Source organism: Chionomys nivalis, chromosome 24 (genome assembly GCF_950005125.1).
Source record: "Chionomys nivalis chromosome 24, mChiNiv1.1, whole genome shotgun sequence".
Lineage (NCBI taxonomy): Eukaryota > Metazoa > Chordata > Mammalia > Rodentia > Cricetidae > Chionomys > Chionomys nivalis.
Genome location: NC_080109.1, coordinates 21,744,925 through 21,754,405, shown reverse-complemented (window position 1 = coordinate 21,754,405; position 9,481 = coordinate 21,744,925). Strand labels below are relative to the sequence as shown.

The following is a 9,481-nucleotide window of genomic DNA, read 5'->3' as shown; positions in this document are numbered from 1 at the left end:
CCTGTGTTCGGAGCTACCTGGGGCCTCTGTGTTACTATGACCAGCTCCAACTCAGGACACACACACCGCAGGGAAGTGGCCAGCAGTGCAAACAGGTAGAGCTGAAAGAAAGGGTCCCTGGAGGAGCACCTCGCGTTTTAAATCTTGAAAGGGACAGACACGGCAAAAGTCAGAATCAGCTGCCTTTGCCATCTCCCATTGCCCCACAGAGAAGGGCTGTGTGCTGGTCCCAGTCAGCTGACTGGGAAATTCAGGTCTACTCACAGAGAGGGGAAAACAATCATGTCAAAACCAGGTAAGGAGACTGAGTGTCCTTGGTACAGAGAATTTAACTCGGATGCAGGTCCTGCTTGTGAGACTATGTCCTACATATCAAAATGCCTTAGGACACACTGGTTTCTCTATCAAAACTTGAAAGGGTGATAACTTGGGGATGACTGCCCCTTTTAGTGGCTTGTGAACACCTAAAACGCCTTCACAAATGCCTGGTATGGCCTTTTTATTCTTTGACAGTTTTATATATCTATGTGTTTGGTTCATTTTGCGGCTATATTTTTGGATATGAAATTTCATTAGGGATTAAAAACCTATAGAATTTGTAGTGCATCCCATGAACTCTCATTTTTTCCCCCAGAACTTCCCTGAACCTAATCCTCCCTATTTAAATAGTATCTAAAAAGCATATCACTCCCATATTTCCCCTATAGAACCTTCTGGAGTGAGCCCTGGAGCTGGTCCAGAGATAGGCAGGCTTCTCCTGAGAGCAGGGGCATATCACCCAGAAGACTCATGTGTGCCCCCAAACCCACTGGTTCATGACACTAATTTTGAAAGTTCATTCAGTTGCCACACAGCCTTGAGATCAAATTCATTTTCTTTTTCCTCCCTGTCTTGGGGAGAAAGACTGCTCCTTTGTCTCGCTATTGCTTCTCCAGTCTAGACTCTCACCTGTGCAGGGCTGAAAATCAGCCTCTGGGAGCTGAGCAATCTCATCTGTGTAAGTGCAATAGTTACCCTTGACTGTCAACTTGATTAGACGGAGGTCAGGAAGGCACACTTCCGAGTGTGTCTGAACGTGAGCAGCAGCCAGTAAGAGGCTACAACCCAGATGGGATAAGAGAGGAAAAGTAAGGAAGCCAGCTGGCAGGATTCATTCATTTTCATTCTCATCCCTCCCCCCAGCCCCAAGCAAAATTGAGGATGGATTTCTCCCAAGGGAAATACAGAGGTGCTGGATGCATCATCCAAAAGTGTCATTGGTGCTGAGGTTAGCTTTTTCTATTGCCCCGAGTATCTTCTGTGATTGAAACTCACTCCTGGTGCTTACCAGAATCCAAAATGAGGAGACAGGACGGCAGCCCTTCACCAAAGGGCATGATACCTCTGGGTGGGTCGTATGTTGTGCGGCCCCCAAGAGATACTTGAACCCAAGAGATTCTTGGATGTCTGCCACCCTACTGATTAGGGCTATCGAGGGAAGCTAGGACTTAGAACAGCGACTCGGGTCCCATCATCGGTCATCTCAGCTGGCCCCTCCCTCCTTCCTGCACCCGTTTATAGAGAGCCTCAGACGAAAAGAAAGGCTTGACTGTCTCAAAGCACTTACCCATGAAGCATGTGACGCAAATACAACAAGCTTGGAATAATGTTGAAACAGCCATGACACACACATGTGGAGCTCACAACTGAGAGTCCAGGCGTGAGTGTGGGCTATGCCAACAAGTAAATAGGCCTAACACATGGCTCCATAGCAAGCTGTTTATTTGTTTAAAATACTTTTCTGTATCTACATAAATTACGAACTACTAACGTCTAAGAGAACCTAACATTTACACATTCAAGATGTCACTGACGACCGACATTGTCGACCCAGCTTGCAGAAGCCTGTGACAACTCAGAGCACGGCTGCTGACGTGGCCGTCGTGTTCTGGAGGTGACCCCAGCGCTGCCGCTCACTGCAGGGGAAGAACTACAGGTGGCTCCATGAGGGACACGTGCAGGTACCTGAAATGAGAGCAGGGCACGGTCAGCCCAGAGCCAAGGCTGCCAGCTAGGCAGCGGAAAGCCTCCTGCTAACTAAACTGCCAAATGCTGGCAGACTGTGAACCTAGGCCTTTCTAAATCCCGTTTCTTGATTTTGCGAGCCGTCTTGTTTTCCAGCCTAAGAGAGGCTAGAATTTATTCTGTTTTCAATTCCGACTCCACAGCAACCCAGAAACCCAGGAGGGGAGAGTGCCCACAAACTCACTTTGAAGTCTTGTACTTCTCCCTGATGGCTTGCTGAGGTCGGTGGGGTATACTGAGGCAGGCTTTGTGCAGCTCACTCAGGCAAGGCACTATTTCACTTAATGAATAGCCCGTAAATGCAGCAAGCGTTTCTGGCTGGTTGAAACGAAACGAAAATTGTGTTTCATGTAACTTTATAAGAGGTTAGAAATCTGAACGTAACTGATTAGGAAGTAAAGGGAATTGAGGCCTCGGTGAGTGTGCACATGGATCTGAAAGGATCTTTAGAAACCTTAGACTAGGAACAAAACAGTCAAGTTTGCTCCGGTCTACAGCTGTAATCCTCAATGTGTAAGGCTTACTCTTCTTGTTCCTTCCTGTCTGGGACTTTGACTGGTTCTTAAGGAATTTGTCTGGAATATGAGAGATTCCTAATCAAAAGATGACCCATGGGGGAACAGAGAAGTGATCTCCTGAAAGATGTTCTCTGACCTCCACCTCTCTTTCTCCTTCTGCTCTCTCTCTCCCCCATCACCCTCTCCTCCTCTCTTTCTCTCCTCTCTCTCTCCTTCTCCATCTCTCTCCCTTCCTGCCTCTCTTACACACACACACACAAATACATTTTAGTATTTAGTAGATATAAAGTAGATACTTTACTTCTTTTTTTCACTCCAGAGAGTCTTGAACAAAATATAGGAATCTGTTTCTGATCGTGACACCTTCTGAGGTAGGAACCACTAACAGCCATGTTCTCTGAGCTTCTAACAGTCCTTGCTGAACTTGGAGGGTCTTTTTTGTTACAGAAGGTAAATGCTAGTAATATTTATTTTATTGAGACGATTTCCCTATCTGGCCCACACTGGCCTTGAACTCACAATCCTCCTGCCTCCACCTCAAAGGTGTTTGTATTAGAGGTGTGCAGCACCCCAACTGTCTAGGATCAACTTTGATTGACGTGGCCAATGGCTAAACCTCAAGGGCCCTCTGTGCATATTGGCGGGCACTGAGATTTCCAGGCCTTCCTTGACATCTCCTTGACACTATGCCTTCTCTGCTTCCCACAGAGCAAAGCCATGGAGTCGAAGCCATGACAAGTGGTCTGGAACACTCGGTAACAAGCTGTGGTCTGTTGTCTTGGCAACCAGTTATCATGAAACTAACTTGTCCTTGTAAGAGGTGTGCCCATTCTGAACCTTGAAAGACACTGAACAGATTTTGGAAGAGCGTGAATTTATTCCCCCGGGAGGAAGGAAGAACATTACCCAGAAGTGCCTGTTCACAATGTAGTTTGCCAGGCTGTAAGCCGCTGCAGCTACCAAGGAAGGAAGATATTTCAAGAATGGGTCAGCTTCGAGAAGGCTCAGTTCTGCAACATACTAAGCACAAGAGAGAAAGGCTCAGTGGAGTCAGGAATTTGAGCAAGGTCAAATCTGACTAAAATTGTCAGTAAACCTGAAATTGCCAATTGGTGCTTTATCTACCTTCCATCTGAACCTAGTGCTGAGCTCAGAACTCAAGCCAGGCAAGTTCTAGTTTAGTAGTTACTGTTTGGAGTTGGGGTGATATTCCAACACTCTAGTTCACCCGCGTAGCATATATGATAGTGACTTTTCTTATGCTGGTAGATCAGGCTTTATGGTGGCCAGATAAGGGAGTGTTGACCTTGCACCTGGATTAGGAAGAGTTGTCAGAGAGCAAAAGCATGGCCATATTAAAGCCAGTAATTATCAGGCAAATTGACGCAGTTCTCGAGCTCCACTTGAGAACTTGCCACTGGGGACACGTCGGAAGAAGTACTCTGGTGAATTCATGTGATCATCCTTATCACTCTGCACAGCAAGCTCATTGGCCTAACCAGAACATTAATCATTTCAACTGAATGTCTCTAAGTCAAAACGAATGCAAACTTCATAATGCTTCATTACTTTGTGAGTTAAAGATTCAAACAAAACAGCTGGATTCACTTGGCTCCCAAATTAAAAGACACTGCCTGCCTGTGGACCGTATTTCTCAAGGGAGCAGTTGCCAAACTTAAATATCTTCAGTGCTTGAGAGAGCTGGGTGAATGTGACCTGCTGCAGTCCTGTCAACAGTAACGTCTTGTGAACAGGTGTCATGTTCTTAAAGTGAATTGCTTTTCATCTCTACAAAGACGGAAAGCTGGGAAGCAGAGATTCAGGACAGCTGAGAAAGTTGCCCATTTAGCCTCCTCAGCCCTTGATGTCTCCGGAAGGCCCGCGGCGTACCTTAGCCAGGTTCTCAGTCCTGATGCACACTCCTTGCCGCCGCAAGTACTGAAGGAGAAACTGGTTGGTGGTTGGAACGGTCAGATCAAATGCGAGAACTTTCAGTAGCAGATGCTCCATCCGCAGAAGCTGCCGCTTTGTGTACGTGTCGTCCGTGATGTAGACAAACTCGTCCACATCGGGCGGGTAGATCTCTTCATATTTCCTGGGGAGAGTAAAGAATTACCAGGGAGAAAGTCTGGAGCACCCAGTGATGGCCTTGCAGGCTGCTTCACTTCAAACTCCCACTTCCACAGAACTGCCACAGAGCTGTCTGGGGCTTTAAACACACTGAGAACCTTGTTTTTTCAGCCCAAGGAAGAGAGTATTACAAGGACATGTTATACTAGCTGCTGAGAGCCCTGGCAGGTTGGGGCCTGTGAAACAGAGTGAGCCTAAAGAACCGCAGCTTCAGCTGGATCTCTGTTGGTTGAATATATAGTGGGTCACTTTGTGATAAAGAATGCTAGGATTAAATCCAACTACAGAAAAAAAATCCCATAGCTATGGGTCTGTTTGTTCGAAGATCATATTCAACTTCACTGATTAGCAAATCATGCTGAATAGGCAAGAGAAAAAATAACAATATAACTTCATTATTGTCATTCTTTCCTTCTGTATTTTATTTGTTCTGCTTTCTTTAAAGAACAAGAACCTGGGTTTGTTTTTTTTTTTTTGCTTTGTTTTGGCTTTTTTAATTACAATCAACGACTAAGACATCTGAGGCCAGAAGAGTAGAAACTACCATTCAGCAACAGATCACTTAAGCCCGTTTAGCCACAACCCAGCTCTCTTTCCCCCACTCAGTGAGGTGTTAGGAGTCACTGACCGGAACAGGAAGCAGCTAAACCATTCACCCACTGAACGAAATGAACGTGCTGTGTTACTAGCACTGTTTGCCAGATCAGTACCAAAGGGCTTATGAAACCAAGAACCACCCCAAATGGAATTTTTGCTTGTGCTGAAATTCAGCCAAGAGACTACAGTGCAGAACAGCCAAGTCAATCCTAGTCAATCTTTAATCCTCGACAATGGCTGTTTCAATCATGAGAGTGAATCCCTTTCTACACATTTCAAGTATTCAAACTGAAGAATAAGTGTGTGGGCAAGATTCACTGCCTCAGTTAAGTCACAAAGATTCTAGTCTCTTATCAAGAGAGTACAGATCATTTGAGTTGCAGGCACCACATCCCTTCAATACATGGAGGGGGAGAAACGGAGCGTTTTAACGGGTGGCATCCACAAGCTGAGAGAACGCTTACGAAGCCAGGAGAATAGCCGCTGTCCCGACAAGCTGCAACTTCCCTCTCAGAACAGACATGCAGGAAAGAAACCTGTCCAGGAAGTTGACAGCCAAGTACAGGGTCTCTGTGCGAAGTTTATATTCTTCCCCAACCTCCACCAGCCAGTCCACCAGGATGGCGCGCATGCCCTCCGTGATGTCCGGCTGCTTCCTCATGTAGTGGGCCTTGGGTCTGTGTCTTACCTGGTGGAGGAAAGAGTGTGGCTCTTCAAATGGCTGCACTAGCAAAGACACCACTCCCTAGCATTCCTATTTTGTGAAGAGATCTCAGGAGCCGGGACTAGGAGGACTGTGACTCCCCGCCAAATAAATCTTTATCGCACAATAAGGAAGAAATGTCATGAGCTGGTATAGAGCAAAGAGGGAAAACATTGTATGTGTGATTCCTGAGTACTTAACACAGATACTTTAAACCATATAGAGAGTATGTTATGCATTTGATACTCAGTATTATGACATCAGTTTGGGTGTCCCTTAGGCTTGGGCTCAGACTCTTTCTTCCTCTCTTTTCTAGATTTCTTATGTTTTAAAGATCTCACATAGGTGCCGTTTGCTAGAGGCCATGACCAAGAGCTTGTAACATGAAGACAGAGCTTAGTGTCTGCAGATCGAACCCGAGATTGGGAAACTCACTTCGGCTTCTCGCAGGTAGCGATGAATCTCTTCGGCATATTCTGTTACATTAATCACGTCTGAACCAAAATCCGCCGCTTCCTCCGACTGGGCATGGGCATTGGAGTCGACCAGCATTGGGGAAACTGCAGAGGAGTGACGTGATCGTTCGTGTAAGTGATTCCATTAGAGGCTAATCGCAGCCCCTCACCCGCACCAAAAGCTGCGCACACACACCACCATCCCTTCCTGCTCTCCTGGAACATGGCAGAGGGCTGTGGGCACAGGGCACCAGCCGCCCTGGGGGAGTACAATTACCTGTGTTGAAATCCAGCAGGAAGTGGAGGTCCGATTTCAGCATACTTGTGTCTACTTCGTACACATCCTCAAACACTATCCCCTCTCTCCCTGGGCAGCTGTCACGGCCCCCCTGTTCAGGCTCATCCATATAGATGTCAAATCCATGCTTGGCTGGCTCGTTGACCCCAGAGTCAGGGAGCACTTTCTTTCCAGCCACAGGGAAGACATTTTCTGATCCAGCAAAACATCTGACTGTTGTAATCTCCTTCAAAACAAATAAACAAACACCCAGTTACCTCTCTTGTTGGTCGCCATCCGCGGCGAGCAATATGAGCTCGTGTCATTCAAACCAGTGGCTTGGGAAAGGAGAGTAAATTCTAAGTCAAATTTCTAAGCTGACCATCTAATTCCAAACACCAGATATCTGAAAGTATGACTTGACCTTTTTGTTTTGTTTACATTTGTCCTGTGGGAAAAGCTCTGTTTACAATTCGTCATCTTCCTTACGTGTGTAGTAAAGAGAATTCATGACTATGAGAAACAAGAAGAGCTGCAATTCGCTTAGGAAACCAGCTGCCATGTTCGGGAGGAAAACTGTAAATCTCCCTTTACACCGAGAGCACTGCAGGATTGTACAAGAACTCAGCGTCACCCTTGATCCTTAGTTACTAAGCCCCTCTTGTCCACAGCACCAGCTCTCCTTGATTGATTTCTCCTTGATTGGCTCATAGTGCACACCTTTCCTGCCCAGAGATTCCCCAGTCTACAGAGCAGAGTAATCACATCTCCTTTCTGACTAGCCCTTAAGTCATGAACATATGCTTAACCCAAACAATCCCTAAGACCTATTTCCTTGATATTGGGGGAGGATACACACACACACATACACACACACACACACACACACACACTCATACACGCATACTGCCACTGGCAGGACTTCTCCATGGCATCTTTCTTAATGTTCCTGGGTCATTACCTGGCCACAGGTCCTCCTGTACTGTTCATTTTCAGTCAACACCCCTAGCACGGTTCTCTGTGGGGGATCCTGGCCGAGCTGAGCTCGAGTGAGCATCTGACAAGCCTCTGGACCTTGGCCCACTGGAGGCAGAGCGACTCCAGTCTTGGTGCTGTGGCGACGCATCGCCTAGCAAGCCACAACCTGCTGCTATCCAGGAAAGAGAAGGAGACACACAGTTAGTCAACCCTCTCAACCTGGGGGCCCGGGAATGCGGAGAACTCTGGGAGAACGCCAATCTCGGAGTCACCACCAGTTTCTCAACTTCCCAACAAACATTAAGGTTCCCAAGTCAGCAACAGTGACAGGCATCAGAGCAACTACCTCAGAACCAAACACTGGTCGAATAGACTTTATTCTGACCCCAGGTTGAAGGTTACAATGAGAGAGAGAGAGAGAGAGTTTGCCCAAACTTCACATCGGGATTCTTAACCCACATTGACTTTTTTTTTTGCGGGGAGAGGGCAGCTAAACCTAGGATCCCTGATTTTTCTACCCTCCACCCCCTTACCCTGATCTCGAACTAAATCCAGATTCTCTGACTGTGGACAAGTGGTTCTCCTTCCCAAGTGACAAACAGATGTTTCTCCCCAGAGGAAGGCCCCCAAACCTGCTTGGGACCCCCAGCCGGCCCTGACTCTCAGGTTCTTCTCTTTCTGAGGCGATTAGCAAGGGCACCCAGGCCGGGGCGGGACGGGCGGGGCGGGGCGTGGAGGGAGGGGGACCCAGAGTGGAGAGATTCCAGGGGCGCCGGCACCAGCTGCTAGGGCTGCTGCGCTCGCCACTGAGCACTTTCGACCCAGCCGCGTCTGTTGAATCAGCCAATCAGCGACCAGCCCGGGTCCCACCGAGTCGCTTCCATGCCAACCGCGGCGGGCGTGCGCCCGGGTCCTCATCGCCCTGGCGACCGCTCACCTGCAGCGCCGCCGGCTGATATCAGCCCGGCCCCCGGGGACGCTACAGGGCACGGCCAACCGTGCAACCCGGGCCTCCTGAGCCGCAAAGCTGGGCGTGCGGGGCGCACCGCACCGCACGTCGCCACTCGCGCCCCTCCGGCCGCGTCCCCTGGGAGGGCGGACGGCGGCCTGCCCACGGTGGCCACCCTGGAAGGGACTGTTCCCCAGGAGCCGGTTCCCCCAACAGCCACGAACCCCTCCCGCCAACGTCTCCTGCGCGGCCTGCTCCCGAGAACCCTGGCTCGGGAGAGCGACGCGGGGCCCTCGGGCTGCGGCCGTGGCGCCCTCCAAGTCGGCCCGAGGGCGCGGCTCGCTCCCTTTCCTCACCTTCTCCGGGGCGCCTGCCCCGGGGGCTCCTGACCCTGGGCGGCGGCGGACTGGGCCACATCTCTACCCACCAGGATGGCGAGGTTCCCCAAGTTGGCAAGAAAAGAGGGGAGAGATTGGGGGCTGTAGGGTAACTCGCGGTGCCCCGGGTACCCGGGGAGATCTTCCCCATGGGCACCCACTGGCACCGGGAAAAGGAAGGAACGTGGAGAGGTGCTGGGGCTTGGGTGTTGAGGGGGCACAAGGAGAGATTCCGAACTGGGGTCATTGGGCCGGTGACCTGGCCACGAGTGAAGGGAAAGTCCTAGGACTGGGGGTAATGTTGGGGGGGGGGGACGTTCAACCAGAAAGAGTGTCAGAAAATCAAGGCAGTTCTTGTATCTTGGAAATCCTGGCACCTGCAGAGGTGACAGGCAGTCAGCGAACTGAATTACATAATTGGTTAACTTCATTT

General features: G+C 49.2%; 1 protein-coding gene across 1 annotated transcript; it reads right to left on the bottom strand.

Annotated features, from left to right (window-relative positions):
* Positions 1–1,952: 1,952 nt before the first annotated feature.
* Positions 1,953–7,870, bottom strand: Ccna1 (cyclin A1). Its single transcript, XM_057757300.1, has 8 exons — positions 7,706–7,870; positions 6,745–6,991; positions 6,448–6,572; positions 5,774–5,997; positions 4,473–4,677; positions 3,489–3,602; positions 2,249–2,382; positions 1,953–2,004 (listed from the first exon to the last, which is right to left on the bottom strand). The coding sequence occupies exons 1-8, from the start codon at positions 7,868–7,870 to the stop codon at positions 1,953–1,955; spliced, it is 1,266 nt and encodes a 421-aa protein (XP_057613283.1).
* Positions 7,871–9,481: the final 1,611 nt, after the last annotated feature.

What these genes read in the sequence shown, in the direction of transcription:
- Ccna1 (XM_057757300.1), bottom strand. Translation starts at nt 7,870, where the DNA reads ATGCGTCGCCACAGCACCAAGACTGGAGTCGCTCTGCCTCCAGTGGGC. An exon ending in GCTACCTGCGAGAAGCCGAA is followed by an intron (nt 5,998 to 6,447) that starts GTGAGTTTCCCA and finishes TTCCTCCACCAG; the next exon opens with GTAAGACACAGACCCAAGGC. An exon ending in GAGAAGTACAAGACTTCAAA is followed by an intron (nt 2,005 to 2,248) that starts GTGAGTTTGTGG and finishes CTCTCATTTCAG; the next exon opens with GTACCTGCACGTGTCCCTCA.